This window comes from Metarhizium acridum (genome assembly GCF_019434415.1).
Source record: "Metarhizium acridum strain ARSEF 324 chromosome Unknown scaffold_1, whole genome shotgun sequence".
In the NCBI taxonomy this organism is placed as follows: domain Eukaryota; kingdom Fungi; phylum Ascomycota; class Sordariomycetes; order Hypocreales; family Clavicipitaceae; genus Metarhizium; species Metarhizium acridum.
In genome coordinates this window covers 1331163-1352350 of record NW_027094015.1, presented here as the reverse complement: position 1 = coordinate 1352350, position 21188 = coordinate 1331163, and the positions used below count along the sequence as shown (strand labels likewise).

General features: G+C 52.2%; 8 protein-coding genes across 10 annotated transcripts; 4 read left to right on the top strand and 4 right to left on the bottom strand.

Moving 5' to 3' along the window:
* Window positions 1–89: 89 nt before the first annotated feature.
* On the top strand, window positions 90–2524 carry J3458_000363 (uncharacterized protein; the record flags this gene model as incomplete). 2 transcript variants are annotated; one of them, XM_007811548.2, is made up of 3 exons in its annotated part: window positions 90–757; window positions 903–1542; window positions 1599–2524. In XM_007811548.2, the coding sequence occupies exons 1-3, from the start codon at window positions 716–718 to the stop codon at window positions 2522–2524; spliced, it is 1608 nt and encodes a 535-aa protein (XP_007809739.2). In that variant the 5' UTR covers window positions 90–715. The 2 variants fall into 2 exon arrangements, with proteins under 2 accessions (XP_007809739.2, XP_065977976.1); XM_066116095.1 differs by having other exon boundaries at window positions 90–1542.
* J3458_000362 (uncharacterized protein) lies at window positions 2297–4028 on the bottom strand. Of its 2 annotated transcripts, XM_007811547.2 has the most exons (2): window positions 3826–4028; window positions 2297–3607 (listed from the first exon to the last, which is right to left on the bottom strand). In XM_007811547.2, exons 1-2 carry the CDS (start codon window positions 3869–3871, stop codon window positions 2820–2822), a joined length of 834 nt encoding a protein of 277 aa, XP_007809738.2. In that variant the 5' UTR covers window positions 3872–4028; the 3' UTR covers window positions 2297–2819. The 2 variants fall into 2 exon arrangements, with proteins under 2 accessions (XP_007809738.2, XP_065977975.1); XM_066116094.1 differs by having other exon boundaries at window positions 2689–4028.
* A 566-nt stretch (window positions 4029–4594) lies between these two features.
* On the bottom strand, window positions 4595–5194 carry J3458_000361 (uncharacterized protein; the record flags this gene model as incomplete). Its single annotated transcript, XM_007811546.2, has 1 exon — window positions 4595–5194. One exon carries the CDS (start codon window positions 5192–5194, stop codon window positions 4595–4597), a length of 600 nt encoding a protein of 199 aa, XP_007809737.2.
* A 993-nt stretch (window positions 5195–6187) lies between these two features.
* NDH51_1 (NADH dehydrogenase [ubiquinone] flavoprotein 1, mitochondrial) lies at window positions 6188–7807 on the bottom strand (the record flags this gene model as incomplete). Its single annotated transcript, XM_007811545.2, has 3 exons — window positions 6188–6357; window positions 6429–7416; window positions 7505–7807. The coding sequence occupies 3 exons, from the start codon at window positions 7805–7807 to the stop codon at window positions 6188–6190; spliced, it is 1461 nt and encodes a 486-aa protein (XP_007809736.1).
* A 947-nt stretch (window positions 7808–8754) lies between these two features.
* J3458_000359 (uncharacterized protein) lies at window positions 8755–9339 on the top strand (the record flags this gene model as incomplete). Its single annotated transcript, XM_007811544.1, has 1 exon — window positions 8755–9339. The coding sequence occupies one exon, from the start codon at window positions 8755–8757 to the stop codon at window positions 9337–9339; it is 585 nt and encodes a 194-aa protein (XP_007809735.1).
* Window positions 9340–9421: 82 nt separating this feature from the next.
* On the bottom strand, window positions 9422–11138 carry J3458_000358 (uncharacterized protein; the record flags this gene model as incomplete). Its single annotated transcript, XM_007811543.2, has 4 exons — window positions 9422–9849; window positions 9924–10561; window positions 10629–11026; window positions 11109–11138. The coding sequence occupies 4 exons, from the start codon at window positions 11136–11138 to the stop codon at window positions 9422–9424; spliced, it is 1494 nt and encodes a 497-aa protein (XP_007809734.2).
* Window positions 11139–13073: 1935 nt separating this feature from the next.
* J3458_000357 (uncharacterized protein) lies at window positions 13074–18008 on the top strand. The gene is made up of 5 exons (XM_066116093.1): window positions 13074–13455; window positions 13643–15418; window positions 15479–15654; window positions 15718–16847; window positions 16900–18008. The coding sequence occupies exons 1-5, from the start codon at window positions 13335–13337 to the stop codon at window positions 17816–17818; spliced, it is 4122 nt and encodes a 1373-aa protein (XP_065977974.1). The 5' UTR covers window positions 13074–13334; the 3' UTR covers window positions 17819–18008.
* A 260-nt stretch (window positions 18009–18268) lies between these two features.
* Window positions 18269–20857, top strand: J3458_000356 (uncharacterized protein; the record flags this gene model as incomplete). The annotated part of the gene is made up of 1 exon (XM_007811541.1): window positions 18269–20857. One exon carries the CDS (start codon window positions 18269–18271, stop codon window positions 20855–20857), a length of 2589 nt encoding a protein of 862 aa, XP_007809732.1.
* Between the last annotated feature and the right edge of the window lie 331 nt (window positions 20858–21188).

The following is a 21188-nucleotide window of genomic DNA, read 5'->3' as shown; positions in this document are numbered from 1 at the left end:
CGGGACCCACTTGATTCCTGGCCTCTGCGGCAGGTGCGGCCCTCTGCTACCTTGCCTTCTTGCCTTGTCTCTCATGACGCATGCATCCGGTCAGGAGCCGTCATCATCTGTTATGACCGTTTTACGAGGCTTGACAAACTGTTTTGTGAAACCAACAGCTCAGGACTGGCATTCCTTGACGCCTGTCCACACCACGTCGCCCGCTTGCCCGGTACTATGTTGGCCTAATCACAGGTCATACTTGATGATCCTATCATCTTCATACCAGGATTCTCCGCGGCGCATACCTATTACCGTCCGCCTGGAAACCCCGGCGTATAACTACTAAGCAGGTAGGTATTCTTCATAGCTGTCTTTTACATCACTGTCTCGGTATACAATTGCGCCGTATATTCAAGTCGAGGGCTGCTCCCGTATCTCGTTTGTCCTTCTCCACACGTGATTCCAAACGGAGTAGCTAGTTTAGGCCCAATTTCGACCACACGTTTGTCACAGCTCCCAAATCAAGCTTCATGTGTCTTCTCATCCACGCATCCACAATGTCTGTCAAATCTCTTGTTTGAGCAAACCAGCTCTTCCTTCCCTTTCTTAAGTTCCGAGAACTACATCTTCACAATTTTGTCTTTCGTCTTGGATAATGCCTCCTCCTCGGACTCGCTACACTCTCCAGCTCCTTCGACCTTCTGTGTGAAAAGAATTACATGAGAGCCACGTTATGGCCAGTGAAAACGAACCTGACCTTTTACGAAACTTGGTGGTAAGTAAAGGCTATCATCACGGCAATGTGTCTCCAATATTCTCATTGATCCCATGTCGTTGTTTCATCTCTGCCCTGCCTCCCCCCCCGGGTCTTTTCGTCTGCTCATTTTCTGCGTCTTCTGTACCTGAACAAATATTCACAGGACTCATTCCACACGCTTCTCGACGAAGCTCTCATTGTGGCTATAGCAAGCGACTACAACCTCGAGAGTCCATCTGCTTACAAACAGGCGCAAGCTACTCTACAAGACTTGGCGCAAAGTGTTCCTTCGGAGGAGGCCTCTGGCTTCAACCCCAGCGGCATCCCCCAAGGACCTGAAGAAGAGGCGCAAATTGTTCAAGATGAGCCGACAGTAACGTCGACAACCAGCGCAAGTCGTCAGACATCGCAGGCTCACATTACAGACAAGTCAAGCACAGATAATTCATCATGTGTACCGGATTCGCCGAGTCTTACGCCTCGGTTGACAACATTCAACCAAGACAGCGAAGAGGATAAGCTCCTCCTGTTGCAGAGCATGTTTGCCGATCTGAAGCAATTTGACATTCAGTATGCGCTGAAAAAGGCCAATGGGGACTTTCAGACTGCGCTGGATGATCTCCTGAATGTGCAGTATTTGCAGTCTACCGGTCAACAGATAAAGGGTGTTGATGGATTTTTTGAACTAGAAAATGACAGGAGTAAGGGCAGGAAGAAAAAAAGAGGCAAAAAAAAGGTCGCATCAGATGCAGATCAGTCAAGTGATGGTGCATCGTCTCCTAGCATTGCCAGCGAAACACAAAGTGAGTGTGTGACTAAATCTCATCCAGCATTGGGAATCTTTCTAATTCCGTCCAAGGCCAGGATGAAATCGAGTACGTAGCTGAGCGATTCGGCATTCGATCTGATCAAGTATCCCCCATCTACTACAAATTCCAGTGCTCCAAAGGCGCTACTGTCGTCGAGCTCCTCAACCAGTATATTTCCCATGGCATCGAAACCCAAGACGAGAGCGGCAAAGAAAGTGCCGAGCGCCTAGCCAAAAATTATCGGCACGTCCCTGAAAAGTACATGCCCACCATTGTCCATGTTGCCGGTTCTATTCCCCAGTTCGCAGACGACCTCGCCGCTCTTCTCAACAAGTATTTTTCAAAGCAACCCAAGGCCAAAAAGATAAATCTTTCGTATCGCCTCACGCCCCTCCCGCAGGAGGGCATCGAAGGCGGAGATTTGATAGTTCCCCCTCGTTCGGGCGCCATGCCGGCAGTCGGACTGGTTGCAAAGCCATCGCCCATAAGTAACATGAACTATGAAGAAGCCATGAGCCGAGCAAACATATTTCACCAGGCGCGCCGCGATGCCGCAGCGTCTGCGGCGCAAATGCATCGCCGGGGCGCATCTAGTCCGCTTTTTAGACAGGCAGCCAGCTATTACTCCGACCGGGCTCGAGAACAGGGCCGATACGCCCAGGGTGCCACATCCACAGCTGCCGATATCCTGGTTGACCAAAAAAGCAAGAGTTCCTCCATCGACCTACATGGTGTTTTAGTACAGGATGGAGTGAGAATCGCGCGACAAAGGGTTCAAGAGTGGTGGGGTGGGTTGGGAGAAATGAGAGCAAGAAAGCTGAGAGAAGAAGGCGGGTTTACCGTGATTACTGGCCTAGGCCGTCACAGTGCCAGTGGCGTTTCACAGATGCGACAGGCTGTTGCGGCAGCCTTGCTGCAGGATGGATGGAAGCTGACCGTCGAGACGGGGAGGTTCGTGGTTACCGGACAAAGATAGTCCATCGTGAGGGAGGGCACCATCAGGATATGTACGGCGGCATGAAGTGGATGAATCATGACAACGATTTCATTGTACAGGAAAATGAGGGATATGGTTGACAGTCTATAGATACGTTTGTCTAGACACGCGAAGTAGAGGGAGAAAACAAAACCCATTCTCGTATGATTGAGAAATGCAATCTTCATTCTGTCTATCCGGTCTATAATTAATATATATGCGCCATTCACAGCGCACTAGCTACCTTTGTCCGTATGGTCTGGTGGTAATAATACATACGCTATTCGCATACCTCTTAAGCACGTCGATTGTCAATCGCCTGACCGCACCTCTCCCACACAGCGTATCCCGTAAAAATGGTGCTGAAAAACATGGCTACCCATACCATGCCCACATCAATATCCACCAAACCAGTAGCCCAGGCCGGAATCGCAATATCAAGCAAATCAGCGAGCAGCTTCCTGGTCAGCCCACCAATCTTCCGGCTCGCCTCTTTGGACGCCGCCTCCCTCTCTTGCCTGCGTTTCTCAGCTGCCGCCTGGGCCTTTTTCTCGTCGCCCTCGCCCGGTGCCTGCTTCTTCTCATCCTCGGGGGCGCCAAAGCCGCTCCCCGTCTCAGGCACAGCGCGACGAGCATAGGTCCTGAAGATTTTGACGCCAGTACATGATGCGGAGCAGGCCAGCGCCGCAAGCCACACACCCTTGGACTGGTAATCCATTCTAACGGCTTCGTCGAGACCGAAGACGGACAGGCCCTTGACGTGCAACAGATCGGGCAGCGTGACAGACTCCATCAAGCCGAAGAGTCCGAAGAGGCTGTCTGCCAGGATGGCGAGCCAGGCCTCTATGCTCTTCTCGGGAGCCATGTAGGCGTTCCAGCTGGATTGGAAGCTGCCGAGGCACCAGAACAGACGGATGGCGCGGCGGGTCATGTTCAGATGGTCGGAGAGTTGGCCCATTGCCAGTGCACTGGTCTTGTGGACGGCGGAAGGTTGGTGGGAGAGAAGCATGGGTATCAGGGCTGGGTAGTCCGTGAGAATGGAAAAGACGGACTGGATGAAGCGCATGATGCGCTCGAGACCGACTGCGACATGTTAGTTCCCTCTACTTGGATGGTGTGAAGTGGTTTGGACGTTGGGAGTAAGAGTAAGATGTGTCCGGAGCAATGTAAAGGAAAGCTCCGATTGGAAGCCATTCACATGAGTCTTTCATTGTACATCTCAATATATATATATATATGCGTTGAGGCTATGGGATGGAGAAAGGCGGTGGATGGTGATGAGGGAAAAGAGGTCATCATACCAATGTCGGTCCCGAAGGCGACAAACTGTTCAAAGTATCCGGCCATTGCGATGCTTCCAGATGCTCGGACGAGCTCAGCTGTGGCAAAGAGTACTAAAAAAAGGCGACCTTGCTATGGGAATATAGAGCAAGGGGTTACGTCTTGATGGACTCGTTTCCAAGTGAGGTTGTCATACTTGAAAGTTGAGTGGATGCTATCACACCGGCATTAATAAAACACCAAAAAAAACAGGCGTGGCCACGCCACGGTATTTAGTGTCTGGTGTTATACCGTAACCCCCAGCGCCCCCATGTAATGACCCCTGAGCCATGTGGAGCTAACTAACATTGAAGCAGCAGCGCAGCGTCATCGGCACGTTTTGAGCACCGACATTTGAATGGTCAGGCCTGGTCTGGCCAATGCGATGCCGGGGTCAAATATTTCATTTCAACAATTAATAAGGCTTGGGACTCTGGAGCATCCGGATGCTGCGGAAACCCAGCCATTGATAAATATCAGCGCTACTAATTCCAAAGCAGGATGCCAGGCTACTTGATACCGTCTCAAGAGCTTTTGCGAAGCCCTGGATACAACCCTAACCCTAACCAGAGGAGTTTCCTGGGAAAATGAGGCGAAAGGGGTATCACATTTCCAAGAACTCCCATGAACCTCGTTTTCCGGCTGGGAAAGCAACTGGCTGCAATCTATGCTCCGCCGTCGATTCTCTCGTCTAAGCTTTCTGATTGTGCCCTTCCGCCTCTCTGGATTCTTTCGCAAAAAGATCCTTGATCATAGGTTGGAGGAATTCTGGCGCCTCAACCATCTCAGGAACAGCAACGTTGCAAACCCAAGTAGCCGCCTGTCAAATGTCTCTGTATCTGGCAGCGGATCGCGGTCCATCAGCGGGCCGAACGGCAAGCCAGCCGTAGCAAACGACAACCCCTTCATCGCCAGCTTGTCTTGGATCGTCAGCAATTCCTCCCCATAGGCATCGTCGGGATCCTCGGGCACCAGTTCTGAAGCCAGTCTCTCCAAAGCATCCAGAATCTCCTGCCGGTCCCATATTCGCGCCAAGGGCGCGCTCTGCATAATGGCCCTTTGGAACAACCCCTCTGTCCCATTCACCCCCATCAGACAATATGTAGAATCCGCGCCGGCTGACTCCCCAAATACACAGACTCTCTTCGGGTCGCCTCCGAAGGATCCGATACTCCCCTGAACCCATTTCAAAGCGGCAATCTGATCCATCAGCCCCAGGTTGGCGGGCGCTTTTCCCTCGATGGGTTGGTAGCCCAAGATCCCTAGGCGATTCGTGGTATTCACCGCCACAGCACCTTTCGCCGCGAGGCCTGCGCCGGAGGAATACCCTCCTCCGTGGATGAATACCATTACCGGCACAGATAGCGACGCTTTCGACGCCGGCGCGAAAACAGTCCTCTGACATGGCTCGGCCTTGAGCAATGGGGCCGTTGAGTGCGTCCAGACGGGATTTTAATTGAGGGCATATAGGACAGCTCTGGGTGAAGTCCTTGGTTGAGGACCCATTTGGCATCGGTTGAGGCGGTTGGAAACGCTCGGCTTGCGAGTAGGGAATGCCACGTGCTATGAGGATGTTGTCATTTTGCAAGACGGTAATTTTTCCGTTTGGTAGTTGGAGTGTTATTTTTGATACGTTTGCCATGGCGTACGAGTGGTGACATTCCCGAGTGTCTTCAAGGATGGGGGGTTCTTGCACAAAGCCGATTCAACGTGATCAGTTTGGGAGTAGGTGGACATGTATATACATATGTCAAGTAGGTAGTCACCGTCGGCCAAAAACCCCTAGAACCCCAAAGGCGAAACCTTGACGTCAAAGATAATGTATTTTATTCTTGGCACAAAATTGTCCCGTCCAACACACAGTAGAGACATCATCCTCCCTTCCGGTCTTCGGGATAATCCGTCACAGGCCGCCACCGCATGGAGGAAACGGAAGCCTTTTCCTGTTTGGCATTGGAAAAAATCGGCCACGTAAACTCGTAACGATGCCGCAGCTTCAGAACGTGAAACGACAAATAGCCGCACGGCAATCGGGAGTTAAACCTAGAAGCGCGACGTCCGATTGTCTGATGCTGTCGGGGTATCGGAGTGAATTATCCATCATCCAACCATCGTTCAACAAGACGAGACATAATATGATAAACATCAACGATACAGTAGCATTTAGAACATAGTAAATACAACTCCAGCCATATCTGCAAGTTTGCAGCGCATGCCGGATGTAGGTATGCGGCTCCCAGCCAAAAAAAAAAATCTTGCGGCGCTCTGAAGCGTCCAACTCTCTCCCTCCATCTACAGCTATCCGCTTCGTCTAATCTAGATGGGCAAAGTACTCTTTTATAATTACTGACCGGGGGAAACAAGCTTGCCTTGTGACCTCGTGTTGGCCTCCCATCCACCAGCCAGAGCTGCACCGCCGTTCTCCTGAGCAAACTTCTGCATTCTAGCCTCCAGCTCGGGTCGGAAGTGGCGGATAAGACCCTGGATTGGCCAGGCGAAAGCCTCACCCAAAGCTATGCATTATTTCAAGTCAGTCTCGCCATTGTCTTTTGAAGTGGCTTGGAATGATATTGTTCGTGCTTACCGCAGATGGTATGGCCCTCAACCTGCTTCGTCAACTCCTGAAGCATATCGATTTCCCGCTCCCGTCCCTGACCACGCTCGAAACGAGACATGATCTGCTCAGTCCACTTACTGCCCTCACGGCAGGGAGTGCACTGACCGCAGCTCTCGTGTCGGTAGAAGTGACTAAGGCGGGAAATGGCACGGACAACGTCGGTGCTCTTGTCCATGACGATGACAGCAGCAGTTCCAAGACCAGACTGGCTATCCTTGAGAGCATCAAAGTCCATGAGCTGGTCATCGCAAATGTTCTTGGGCAAAATGGGGGTCGATGAGCCACCAGGAATAACGGCCAAGAGGTTGTCCCAGCCACCACGGACACCACCGCAGTGCTTGTCGATGAGTTCACGCAGGGGAATGGACATCTCTTCTTCAACCGTGCAAGGGTTGTTGACATGGCCAGAGATACAGTACAGTTTGGTGCCCTGGTTACGCTCGCGACCGAAGCCAGCAAACCAGCTTCCTCCACGGCGACAAATGGTAGGGGCAACGGCAACAGTCTCGACGTTGGCGACAGTTGATGGGCATCCGAACAGACCGACGGCGGCAGGGAACGGGGGCTTAAGGCGAGGTTTGCCAGGCTTGCCCTCGAGAGACTCAATCAAGGATGTCTCCTCACCGCAAACATAGGCACCGGCACCACGGTGGATGAATACGTCAAAGTCGTAGCCAGAGCCACAGGCATTCTTTCCAATCAATCCGTCTTTGTAGGCCTCATTGATGGCGTTCTGCAAGACGGCAGCTTCGTACACGAATTCACCTCGAATATAAATGTAGGCAGCGGTCGCGTTCATGGCTCGGCCGGCGACAAGGCAGCCTTCGACAAGCTTGTGGGGGTCCTTTCGCATGATTTCGCGATCCTTGCAAGTTCCGGGTTCACCCTCATCAGCGTTGACAACAAGGTATCGAGGCTTGTTGTCCTTGTCCCAATCCTTAAAGTTCATGAAAGACTATATTTTGAAAAATGAAAGAAGCAATTGGGTTAGAATTCAGGCGTCTTATGGTGTCCCTGAGACGAAACGGATAAGAGAAACGTACCCATTTGAGACCAGACGGGAAGCCGGCACCACCGCGGCCGCGTAGACCAGATGCCTTTATCTCGTTGATGATCCAATCGTGACCCTTGAGTATAATTTCCTTCGTCTTATGCCAGTCGCCCATCTTTTTCGCGCTCTTGAGGTTCGGCGGCAATCGGCCGTAGAGATTCTGGAAAATACGATCTTGGTCCTTGAGACCTCCGTACGTCCGCTTGGGGGTTCCATCCTGCACTGTGGCGAGGCCCCTCACGGCGTTCCGCGAGAGACTCACGGCCTTGCTTGGCGCCGCTCTCGAGGACAGCATTATGTCGTTGTCCGGATGGGCGGCGGGTTGGGCTTGGTGATGAGATCGTGGATGTGTCGTAAAGATGCTGTGCCGTACTTGGCGGCGAGATTTGTACAATGTCAGCGTCAGAATTGCGGACAATCTGGTTGGCCAATGCTAAATGTGGGCTATACTACCCGCATTGTTAGCCGCTACATGTTATAGCTCCAGAATGAAAAGAGATGCAAAGTACTCTACATCACAGCGCTTGGTCATAGAAGGCCCCACATTGTCCCCGTCTCCAACCGATGCGAGCTAATATTGAGTGGCAAAGAAGTTCTCCAAATCGGGGAGCTCTATCCCTTTGAATCCCCTGAAGACTACAACTAGGTCACAGTATCCACAGGGCCCCGGGTAGCAGCTGGTGACGTCAAGTGACATTAATAATAGTGAAGATTATAGCGTTTATGATGTAGCGTTTTGTAACCTAGATTTTTATGGGTACTTATATTATTATATAAAATGTTAAGGGATTAAGGTACCATGTAAACTTAAGCTTTCAATTGGTTGCTTATCCCGATTCCCTACAGCTACATAATTGTAGTCTTCGCTGCTTTTAGGGGATGATAAGGTGCCACTCTTGTATCAGACTGGGTTTTAAACCAATTAATACCCTTATATAAAAAGATACTTAATTTTATTCAAAAATTATATGGAAATAAAAGTACTTGTTATAAAAGGTACTTTACACCTATCAGCTTTTGACCTTTAACACGGCTAGTTTTGTTACCAAAGAGGTATTTCTTAGTAATACAGAAAAGTGGGGCAGTTACAGCAGCGGCACGTCTCGAAACGCCGTACAATTTGCCCGTATCCCAAAGGCGGGATTTTGGGCCCTCCCTCAAGGACATGAATTTTACGGCAACCATTACTGAAGACATAGCACCGTAAACATTCTAGGTTGCTCACTTCATTAATATCTTGCCATGTCAAGCAAGAGACAATCAATTCTCCCGGCTATTGACCGCAGTGGTCCCAAGCCACCGGTTAATTTCTCGTCCTCGCTCACCATATCTGACAATGCTATTCTACAAGGCACACATTCTATTACGATGCAGTCGGAAACCGTAGTCCATCCTCGGTCACGGTTCGAATCCAATCTCGGCAGCATACTCATAGGACGACGGTGTATCATCCACGAAAGAGTTTACATTGGAGCGCGTCCTACCGATATAGGTACCGCCAAGCCAGGAGGCGTTGTACTAGGAGACTACGTCGTCGTTGAGGTTGGAACGATCATTGAGGCAGGCGATACCGAAATTGGTGAGGGGACGACATTGCAAGTCGGGTGCAAGATTGGCAGCGGCGCCAAGATCGGAAGACATTGCACAATCTCCCATAAGTCGGTTATCCCTCCGGGTGAGCATCTACCTGATTACACCGTGGTTTACTCGGACGGGCTACGCCGATTGGATAACCGCGGTGTCACGGACATGCGGAAACTTGGACTGGTTAAGCAAATTGCTGTTTTGAAGAAGATGATTCCCAGCAACCCGGACAAGTTTAAGTGATGCAACGAGCAAGCCTCGACATGCGATATTTACCACATCAATTTGTACCATCAATATGCTAGATTACATATTGCGCGAAGGCTTAGTGACTCATGGCGTCTTCGAAGAGTTTGCGGAGCTGTTCCTTCTCAGTTTGCAATTCCTTATCTAACCCGGGAGCCAACATGAGTACACGAGCCTGCGGAATGGTGCCTTCGACAAGAGCGTCGACGTGCTGGCTGCCAAAGCCAAGCTCTTTGAGACCTGCGGGCTGGTCGCCCAGCTCTGCGAGGAACTTGGTCAATGCCTCTGCCAACACCTCACCAGCACTTTCCAGCTTCACGTTGGATGTGTCAACGCCAAAAGCCTCAGCAGCCTCGAGATGTCTCTGGGGATTTGAAGCAGCAGTAAATCGGAAGACCGCTGGAGCAGAAACAGCGACGGAGACGCCGTGGGGAATTAGGGGTGCGGGCACGTCGTAGCCGGCGTGTTTATATCCAGGGTTCTGTCCAGAGATGGGATAAGACATGCCTAGGTAAAAATATCAGTCCAAAGCTCCCACTACTTTGCAATTGCAGCGTGACAATGGGGTCAGGTGGACATACCGTGACACAGGTGAACGCCCGCATTTCCAAAGCCGACACCAGCAAGAGTGGCCGCAAGGAGCATCTCGCTCTGCGCCTCGAAGTCATCGGGATCCTTGACAGCTCGAGGCAGGTACTTGACCGTGCGGCGAAGAGCATGGAGGGAAAAGACATCCGATATGGGATTGGCACCCTGGTAAGCCGGTCTCATAATTGGGTTTGGTGGACGGGGAGTGCGCTCATTGTAAGGGATGGCCGTCCAAGACTCCAAAGAGTGGCAGAGCACATCCAGTCCGGAGCTGGCCTTGACAGCAGCAGGCATGGTTCGTGTATTGATGGGGTCACATATTCCCAGCGTAGGCTTCAAGTTTCTGTGAGCGACACCAGTCTTGGCTCGCTTGGATACAAGATCAAAGATGGCTGTGCCGGTGGTCTCGCTTCCTGTTCCTGCAGTGGTAGGAACAGCAATAAGCGGGCAGAGGGGTTTGTCGATAGGTCGGCCCTTTCCGAGGGGAGCATTGACAAAGTCCAAAAAGTCAGCGTCGGGATAATTCAAGTACAGGTTCATTAACTTGGCCGTATCCATGACCGACCCGCCGCCGACAGCCAGGAAGGCGTCTGGCTGGTACGGACGAACCCATTCGATAGCTTCCTTGATTCTATACACCGAGTCAGCCTCGCATTATGCATCTCAACATCACACATCCAGTGAGACTACCGACTTACGAGCTGTCTTTTGGCTCAATTCGCACGTTGGAGAAGACCTCAAAGCTGATGCCCTCTCTTGTCAACCCCTCCCTCACCTGCCTCATGGCGTCCAACCTGTCCACGGTAGAATCCGTAACAACACACACCTTCTTCGCACCCATGTTTTTGAAATCCATGCCGACTTCCTGCGTTACGCCCGGGCCAAAGCGGATGGATGAGGCCGCCATTTCAAAGGCATATTCCTTCAACCCTCGGTTGACGGATGTAGGGGTAGCATATTGCCGACGCCCTGCCTCTCTCGCACGGGACACAATAGAAGGAGGGGCTTTGTGATAACCTGGGTTTGAGTGGCAAGGACATGAAGGCGGGTGTGTATATTGAATCGTACGAAGGAGGCTCGTCGCCCGCTTCGCGGCCTATTCCATGTACATGTTTGTAAGTCATGTTCACGTTGTTTGCGTTGGGGGGGGGGGGGGGGGGGGGGGGGGGATGGCTTACGTTTGGAATCACACGGACGGGTGCGACCATGGTGATTTTCGCATTGGAATTGGTGTGTAAATGGTGCCCCTAGTATCTTGAGTTGGGGAAGTATTAGCAGGTGTATATAGCCGAGGTGTTGTGAGATGGAGATGATGGGTGTGGAGGGAATCCACCGGTGCGGAGTGGTTGAGCCTCGGGAATTGATCGACTAAAGGGTGGTGAGTTGGTGAGTTACACGCGACCCAGTTGCGGGGGAAGCTTTTTTTTCCACTGAGTTTCACCCTGTTGAAACAGAAAAACCGGGGTCAATAATTTGCAGTGTCTTGCGTGGGGTTATGGATGCCATCATCACATAAGTTATGTACGGAGTACCCCGTGAAGTGGTAACAATTGACATGCTGTATGCACCAAGTTACACGGTAGTTAGGGCTAGTTTAGAATCAGACACCACAACAATCCAACGGTCTACCTGTCAGATGAGTCAACGACCGCCATGACACTTGACAGGTTCAGGAAGCATCATGCAATTCATTCGCTTTCGAATACGAGGCGGTCACCGCATGTATTTAACTAACCACCTGATCCCCGGCGTTTGAGGTGCCAATTCAGTAAGGGATTTTTTTGTCTATTCTTACCCATCCTTGATCCAACTTGGACAGAGAACATCTAACAGACAGACAGGTCCAGCATGTCGTCGTCTGCACGAGCATGAATCAGACCCTAGTTTTTCCTCAACTTTCACTAGGGAAATGGCCGCCAGGGACGCTCGACTCCATCACAGACGTGCCAGGGGCTCTTGTTCACACTGAGTCTATTCACATAGATGATCAGAAAGCCAGCACTGGTTACAACAATCCGGCCTCGGAAGAACTGGCACGAGTAGGCAAGCTTTGCCGGTGTGTTCCGCTTCAATGGCTGCGGAGAGATGACAGGCACGCATTGGATCAGTGAGACTGGACTCCTCACGTCGCCCATGATCCTGACGAATTTCACGTCGGTGGTACACCACTTGGTCGGATCCTAAGGGAACGGGAAATCGCGTCTCCAGATGGTGGTGAGGGATCCAAGGAACCTCGCCAAGACGGTGGCATCATCATTATTGTAGCAACACATGCGCCTCTGGTCCCTATCCAGCTTCAGAGGCTTGCAACACAAGCAACAGTCGGGCTAGGCAAGGTTGGCGGCTACGGGAACAATTCATCTGGGGACATTTTCCTTCGCCTTTTAAAACCGCAAACAAGATTTCGTTCCAGGAGTTTCAATACAGGGACAGAGCGGACCGGTCGTGGACCAGTATAAGCCGTTGCCGAGAGCTATTCAGATGAGTGACGATGATTCAGTCAATTTTCTGTTCGAGGCAGCTGCGGATGCCAACGAGGAGGCAATCCACACAGCATATGTATGGCTGAGATAACGACGGGATTCAAGGGCAGAACGGTCGAAGAAATATATTTGGACAAGATGGAGGAGATCGTCGGCGCACGACTGGTTTGACGGGGTTGGCACGGTTGGATCATCCCACCTGATACAGAGGCGTTTGAAGTTGAAGCCGGTGACGTTGCTGATGGTACTGCACGCATAGTTTCCCACAAGTCGGGGGTTTGGCAATGTAAATCACCGCTTCTGCTGTCAAGTAACGCGTCCAAGGGCTGATGTGATGATGGCCGTTGGGATGGATGGCTGTTGAAATGATGGCCCCTCCCCGCGGATCAACCAACGATGCCAGACAGACTGGCTGCCCCGTGGCTTTGCTTTTCTGGAGCTTGACGAAAGGGGTCGTAAGATGACGGCACTGGGGGTGCAGTACCGAGTATTTCTAGAGTGCCAAATGCTGGGCGGCTGGGCGTGGATGGACCAACCACATGCGACAACTGGCTGGAGCTGCACCCTCCCTGTCCCGCCCACCTCACCACCTGGGCAGTTGACCAAGTTCCAGCCCCAGACAGCCAGCCCTCCTGATACTTGTCCTACCTCAACTTCTACCTCAATCCCAACCTCAACCTCCGCGACGACTTGGGCGTCTTCCGTACCGAATCTGCCGAACACACCTGTCTGTCGTAGTCTAAACCGTCGTGTCATCTCGACGCCGCGGCGCGCAAGCACAGGCAGACTCTCTGTCATAGTTCTGCTAATCTCCGTCACCAAGCCCCCGTCTGCGTCTCCGTCAGATCGACGACCATGCTCTCACCTCCTGTCCCCGTTGCCGACTCCCCTTCATGATCCCGCTCGACGACGCGCTTACAGATGGACCGCGCAAATGGAGCCGGCCCTGGCGCTACTGCCGCCTCGAGGGCGGAGCGATTCGAGGATGAAAAGCGCCGGATAATCGAAAGCTGTTTTAGCAAAAAGGACGCTGATGGCTCTCGTAAGTATTTGGCCCGATGCTGTCCTTGCAGCCGCTGGCGTGAAGGAGTTTGGAGTGTGGGCTCTGCTATGCCATGACTGAGCTGCTTGCACACCTGAGCCCTGCCTATAGAATTCACAGCCAAAAAGCTTCGGGGCTTGATTTGCCAATATCGAATAATGGTAAACTGACCCCAGGGATACACCAGTTCTCGAGACCTACATCACGCACATCCGCACCCTCGAATATTCCTCCCATCCGTCAACCCCTCCGCCACCGCAGGCTCGTACCCCCGAAGTCGAGAAAGCCAGAGTCATCATTGTGGCAGTACGCAAGTCGGGCCGGGTTCGCATGCACAAGTCAAAAGAAAATGCCAACGGGACCTTCTCAATCGGCAAGACATGGAACCTTGATGACCTGACCCATATTGGGTCCTTCACTGGGCCCCAGGTGAAGCCAAACAATCGAGAATGGGGAGGCGAAACTGGCTTTTTGGTGACTCTTGGCAAGCCGTACTACTGGGAGGCACAGACCGACAAAGAAAAGAAGTTCTTCATTGCCAGCCTAATCAAAATTTACGGAAAGTATACTGGTGGCAAGACCCCCGAGCTGGCTGGTTTTGATCAGAAAGAGCTCGACCAAGTGTTGGGGGCTGGAAGACGGCCTGCTGCATCTGCATCACGGCCTCCTCCGCTTGAGCAAACTCCTAGTCAACAGAGCGCAATTTCGGGTTCTCCAGCGCCAAGTATTCCGCCCGGCCCCTCAGCTCCGCCGCTGGTGCCACCGACTTCGAGTGCGCCTGATCCCGCTCGGTTCCAGAAGAGCCCTGTGGCTATGCGACCGCCGTTGAACGGCAGCAATTCACCCGCAGGTAGCTTCGAATCGGCAATGTCAAGGGATCGTCCGGGGGATCGTCCGGGTCCAAGATGGACAAACCAAGCAAACAAGAGTCAGGATTCTGTGGCCAACTCGTTCACTACCGCGAGAAGCGAAGATACGTCAAGTCAACCGCCTCGCTCTCGAAATGGTATGAATGGTCCCGGAGCATTTGGGCGCTTTGGGGATTCCCGAGAACCTCCTGAAGCTCCTCAAGAATCGCTTCCCACACCTCCTCCTCAAGGACCGCCTCAAGCAGAGGGGAAGCCACCGCCTGAAAGACGACGCCCGCCAATGGATCCCACTCGACCTCAAGACCGCGATCTTGTTCCTCCGCCGCTGAACAGTCCAACAGTGAGAAAGGAACCTGTTGTCCCACCACCCAGAAGCAGTGATAGAATATCACCTAGGACCGATACTAGCCAACCGCCTCCCGTACCAGCAGACCGAGCCATGCCACCTCTAACAATCCCGCCGTTGGACAAGCCAAGATCGGAGAGCAGTAATCCTGAAACAACAACAGAGCCAACCAACAACTCCACCACCTCATTATCAGTTCCGACTTCTAACGATACCGCACCTGTTTTGGAGCCGCCGCCTGAGCCTGAGGAAGAGACACGACCAGGGTTAGGGCCCATGATCAGACAGAAGAAGTCGAAGGGTGACATTGCTGGAGCGCTGTGGAAAGCTGCATCGGCTGCCTCGGCTTTTCGTCCTCGTCCAGGTGGTGCCGGAGAGCGTTTACGTCAAGCGCAGCTTAAACCTGACGGACCTGACGGCATCACTGGCGTCGTACCTGCGCCACCTCGCCCGGTCACCCCTGACATCTCTAAACCGGTTTCCGCCCCTGTGGAAACGTCGGCTGAAAGCCCGAAGCCTGCTGCTGGCGGCTCACCGGCTTCAACTCGGGCTTCCACAGCGGTTCCAGAGGTAACCGTTACTATCCCAAATGCCAGTCAAGCAACGACTGTTGAGCCAGACAAAGCCAAGAAAGAGGAAGCGCCCAAAGAAGCACCAAGAAGGTCTATCGTGACAGGGAATGATGCGAAAGACCTGCAAGGTCTCGGCGTGGACCCGAGCCTTCTCGATGATCGGAGTGAGGAGTTCGGTAAGTGGCTGGATTATTTTGGCTGGGTTCCCGGACAGGGAATGCGCTCTCATTCGGCAGAGGAGATAAAGACAGACATGGAAAGAGAGATCAACAGAGCTCAAGCTGGTGGTTGGCTCGCCAGATTTCAAGAGGAAGACGATCGAGTGGAAGCTATCAAACGTGGCATCGATCTAGCCATGGGAGAGTGTGAAGAGCTGGATAATCTTCTAACTCTTTACTCTGTTGAACTTTCGGTAAGATGAACCGGGGACACCAAATATTTGACGGTAAGCTTCTTAGCTAACACATGCTACTAGACACTGTCAGATGACATCGCCTATATCGAAGCTCAAGGTCAAGGTCTTCAAGTGCAAACAGCAAATCAAAAGCTTTTGAAAAAAGAATTGGAATCGCTATTAGAAACTTGTGCTATTACAGCAGGAGACCTGGAGGCTCTGCGGCTCGCTCCTTTGGACAACCCGCGCGGCCTAGAGGATGTCGAGGCAGCCCTTGTGACACTCTTCAAGGCCATGATCAAAATTGATCCTTCATTAGGAGGCATTGAGCCAACACCAAGGACCCAGTCTAGCGCCAACCAACCCCCGGTCTTCAATTCTGACTACGATAATATGAGAATTGTGCAAGAAAAGAAACAGATGTACCTTCAGCAGAGCGCATTCTTTATGCAACGACTTATTGAGTTCATGTCTCGCCAGTTTGATGAGGCATGCGCCGGTTCAAAACGTGCGCTAGAGGGTGCTCTCTCCAAAAAGGTGGACTCGTCCCACTACGATGCCGGCCGAGATTTGCTGTGGCAGTACAGTCCCCTGATGCTGTATGCTCGAGACGTTGACTTGAGCAATTGGAATCACCTCATTCAGATCTATCAGGACAAGAGCCACCCGCTGTACAAGGGCCAATTCCAAAATGTCATTAGTATATGGCGTAAGAATGCAAGAAAGACAACAGGAGAAGAGGCCGAACTGCTGTTCTCATCGCAGGTTGAGAAACAACAAGATGGCGTCGCAACCGCCGCCAGAAAGATGACGGTGAAGCGCAGTCAGACCTTGGCCAGAGCTCTTCGGTCGCCGCTTGCAGACAGCAGTAACCGAGCCAATCCAGAGAAATCGCCTACAACCGACAGCAGAAGCTTTCCGTATGAAGTATTCTCCGGCGTATTGGATGACCTTCTGCCGTTGGTTGAGATGGAACAGAACTTCATTATCGACTTCTTCCATGCGACTACTCTGGAGCAGGCGGATTTCACTGATGCTGTGGCTGTGAACGCTCCTCGAGACCGACGCGGGGGGGATTTGAAGCGCCACCGTCCCATGGAGCCAGATCGTGACTTGGCACGAAGAGTGACTCGTTCTATGGAGGTGATATTTGCCTTCCTTGAGTCTGAATTGCAGCGACTCATGGAATGGGTGGTTGGACAAGATCCATTGTAAGTCGTCGTGTCAAATACGGATCGACTCTCATACTAATCATTCCTATAGACAAGGAGTCGGTGTTCTCGCAACGCTAGAAAGGAAGTTGTCTGAAATTAGCCAATCTAACCAGGATTACCTGAACACATTATTGCAAAAGCTGCACAGTCTTCTGGAAGGTCGCTTCAGCAAGTTTGTGGATGAGCAGATCAAGGCCATTGAGGAAACAAAGGTCAAAATCAACAAGCGAAAAGGAGTCATTTCCTTCTTCCGCGTCTTCCCAGCATTCATGTCGGCGGTGGAAAATATGATGAGCGGGCTCGATGCGAACTTGGCGCTCCGCCGTATGATCGACCGAGAGTATGATCGCATCCTCAAGTCCATGTTTGACTCGCTCATGGTCATTGCTCGAGAGCGGCCAGCTGTTGTGGGCGTGTCTACCGGGCCGGCTGATCCCGAGGACAAGGAAGCACTCAACTTCCACATCTTGCTCATCGAAAATATGAATCATTTCCTTGAGGAGACGGATACGCGGGGCCTTGAAGTGCTAGAGGAGTGGAAAGACCAAGCTAACACCGAGTATCATGAGCACATGGACATGTACCTCAACGCTGTCATGCGCAGGCCCCTCGGCAAGCTGCTGGACTACCTTGAGAACATCGAGGCACAAATACAGTCGGGCAAATCACCTACGGCCATTGCGCAACAACCTTCCAATGACAAGGCCATATTCAACAAGATTCTTGGCAACTTTGATTCCAAGGAGGTCCGCAAGGGAGTAGAAGCCCTGCGCAAGCGTGTTGAGAAACACTTTGGCGACGCCGATGACCCTGCGCTCAGTCGTGCTCTAGTGGCAAAGGTGACATCTGAATGTGAGAAGTTTTATCTCAATGTGGAAACCAGAATCGGCCAAGTCACCACGGATGTGTACGGAGGCGATGTGCCATTTGAATGGCCTAGGGCTGATGTCAAGCTGGCCTTCAGATAAGTGGCCAGGATGGGTGGGTAGGAGAGCTTTCATTAATGGGAGAAAGCATCATTTATTTCTGATTGGAGCTTGCATACGATAGCGAGGCTGTTTAAAAGACGCGCGGGCATGAAGCATGTTGGCGTCTGCGAACGCATGTACACTATCATGGAAAATGACGTATGTGAAGCAATGAAACCGATGTTGTAGCATAACTGACTGATACTGGTGAAGCGACAAGAATATGCAATGGTTACATTAGGGTTGGGGTTGTGCCTTGACAGGGATGTCTCATGGGTGCCCAACGCGTAAAGTAACGAGACGCGTTGAACATCGCCCCACCACCACCACCACCTCGGCGTCATCGTTCATGTCCATGAAGCTCCCCATCTCATGAACCTCTCAATATAGGCTTTCTGTTTATCTACTGCGCTCTCCCATTTGAAGTCTCAAAGGCAGACTCCAGCGGCCATGGCCCCCGAAACACGTTCTCGTGGCGTCCCCCCTCCCAGCCGAGTATACAACTCCTCACCCGCCTTGCAACAAGTACAATTCCCTGCGCGACGAAAGAAGATTCGGAGATGTGAAAGCTCTGAGCGTCCGAGTCTGAAGCAACAGACCTTGACTCAGATCGATTTTGTCTCAAGCTTCGGCGAGGACGTTATAACCCTCAGCGATAGCGATGATGATGTCCAAGATGGAGACCTTGGTTCAGAGGACAAGGAGAATGTGAAGCCTGGTTTACCAGACGGACAGGATCAAAATGCGCAAGAAGAAGGAGAGAAAGTGGAAGAGGAGGAGGAAGATGTTGAAGAACCTGTTTCAATGAGACGAAAGAGAGCAGCCCCATCGATAAGGCAGGGAAAAAAAAGACGACGAACTATGGGCGATGAAGCAAACAAAGCGATTACATCCAGGAAGGAGGACAAATCACGGCGGAAGACGTTGGCCGACATGCCAACATGTTCGAATTATCATACGCAAACACTCACGCAGTTCTTGGGTCACCAGACATCCTTCGTAGCCGACTCGGATGACGACCTAGATCTTGACAAGGATGGAGACGATGGATTTCTTTCGTGGCTAGGCGAACCCGGTAGTCCGAGCGCTGGGCGAGGCAAACGGCACGTTTCACCGCCAGCTATGAAGCGGCGTCATGAAGAAACGGCTGCATTTACTGCCTCGGCAGCGGATCTAAGCATGTCTCGGGAGGATTCCGTTATTCCCCAGACCCCTGCGAAGAAGAAGACTTGCATTCGGTTTGATCTTCCCTCGGAGGGGCTGCAGTCTCCCAGTGAGAGGATGGTTGAGCGCTACGGAGCGCCAGATCAGCAGGACTCGCCGTTGAAGAATCATTCTTCGCCCATGAAACCGCCTCCAGTGAAACTGACCGGGGAGCCACGACGTGCCTCACCGGGTGTTACGAAACAGTCTTCGCTGGTCATTCAAGACTCATATACAACAGATGGTTGCACCACGCCCAGCAAGAACCAAGCGAAAATATCACAAATTAGAACACCAACCCCTCTGCGTCTTTTGCTTGATACACCGTCTATATTGAACCCTGTTGGGGACGACGACACGCCGACGAAGAGGAGACGTCCGTGGAGAGAATCCCCTTCACCAAAGAAGCTAGCTGCGGGGAGAGGGCTATACGAGATCCCCGATTCCGACGAGGATGATGACGAATTCGGCGAAGAAGAAGATGAAGATGACGGCAAAAGCATAGACAAGAGATATGGTGCCGGCGTTGAGACACAGCTGGTCTTGAGTGAGCTTGCGTCCACAGAAGAGAACCAGCACAGTTGCCAGGATGCAGTGCCCTGTTCGCCACCGACATCAACGATGCATACGCAGGCCGAACCTGTATCAGCAACAGTCCAATACGAGCAGCAATCTACAGCAAATCAGCCAGTCCATGCATTCTCAACATCGTCGAGGCCAACAACTCCGCCGCGACCCAAACCCATCCGCAAACCCCTCGCCCATCTCTCTGGCCACACTCAAATCCAAAGCCAACCATGGGAATCTCAACGTGTCCACGTCTCCATTCTTCAATCCCTCCCCGCTCCATCCGCAAAATCAGACATACTCCTCCCCGTCTCAACCTCCTCCCTCGAAGGCCTCATAACCGGAAACACGCTGCACGTCGCCTCGTCCTTCAAAATCCCCTCTCAGGTCGTCCGCTTCTGGCTCTTCGAGAACAGCCTCCTCCGATACATGGCCTCTGTCGAGCCAGGTCAGCAAGTCCAAGCTGCCGGCTCCTCCTCCTCCTCCTCATCATCTTCCCAGGGGAAGTGGCGATTCCACGCCACCCAAGTATACGAGCTAAACAATCCCGTTTGTGAAGACGACATGCGCCAAGAAGGATGGCTGCGTGGCCAAATCACCCGATACAAATATCTGCCGCCCGCTGTTATCGGTCAACTGCTCTGGAACTTGAGACACGCCCTATTTGCCGACCAGCCCTCCGAGCAGCAACAAGTCGCCAGTTCCCCCGTCCGTTCCAGCCCTCAGCCCAAACTGCCTCAAGGAGACGGCAAAGACCGCGCACGAAACCGGGCCCCAGGTTCCACACCACCAGGCAGCATGACAGTGTCGCAACAGATCACGGCCCAAATCCACAGCGACATCGCATCGTCCACTCAGTTCCCAACGTCAGACGACATGGTGCCGTCAACGCCAGACTCGAATGAGCCCCTTAAACTCCGCTCCTCGTCAAGAACAACCACTCTCCCTGCCCCCCCGGCACCCAGGCAGCCCTCAAGAACCGTCCGGCCTTCCCAAGCCACCACCCTCTCGCAACCACCCACCCCCGAGGGACAGACTCAACAACAGCCGGCAAGCATGCCCCCGCCTCCGCCATTCGATCCCTCCCAGAGCAGTGTGCAGTTCGCTGAAAGTAGTCACCTCAGCAGTTTACCCATCCCGTCTTCTCCGGGGTCCACTTCACAGCTCTTGACGAAGAGTCAGATGCTGCCGGATAGTTTGATACAGGACCATACTCCACCCGTACAGCCCGAGATATGGGACTCCGATGAAGAGGATGTTTCTTTGTAGGCGGAGCCTAGTAAATTGTGCGCGTTGGTGGAATGAGATAATTAGAACACGACCTGTATGGAATCGTCATCGTATATACCACATGAAATTTGGGGGATCCATGGTGTTCAGGCATAGTGTTATTCGTTCCTTGTTTGAGATTGTACGTCTGTTAGCTCACACAATCGAACAGCATGCACACTTTCGTCATGATTCAATACATGAAACTATGCGCATACTTGTAATACGTCATATAGCCCAGGTCCCCCCACGCATCGCGTGCTCATATTCGATGAGTCGGAGGTGGCTCATCGGAGCATAGTAAACAACGTCTACGCATCTCCTGGGAAAA

Coding starts and splice junctions, on each gene's coding strand:
- J3458_000362 (XM_007811547.2), bottom strand. CDS start 3,871: ATGGCCGGATACTTTGAACAGTTTGTCGCCTTCGGGACCGACATTG. Junction 3,608..3,825: donor CGCCTTCGGGACCGACATTG/GTATGATGACCT, acceptor AACATGTCGCAG/TCGGTCTCGAGCGCATCATG.
- J3458_000357 (XM_066116093.1), top strand. CDS start 13,335: ATGGACCGCGCAAATGGAGCCGGCCCTGGCGCTACTGCCGCCTCGAGG. Junction 15,419..15,478: donor TGATCGGAGTGAGGAGTTCG/GTAAGTGGCTGG, acceptor CTCATTCGGCAG/AGGAGATAAAGACAGACATG. Junction 16,848..16,899: donor GTGGTTGGACAAGATCCATT/GTAAGTCGTCGT, acceptor TCATTCCTATAG/ACAAGGAGTCGGTGTTCTCG.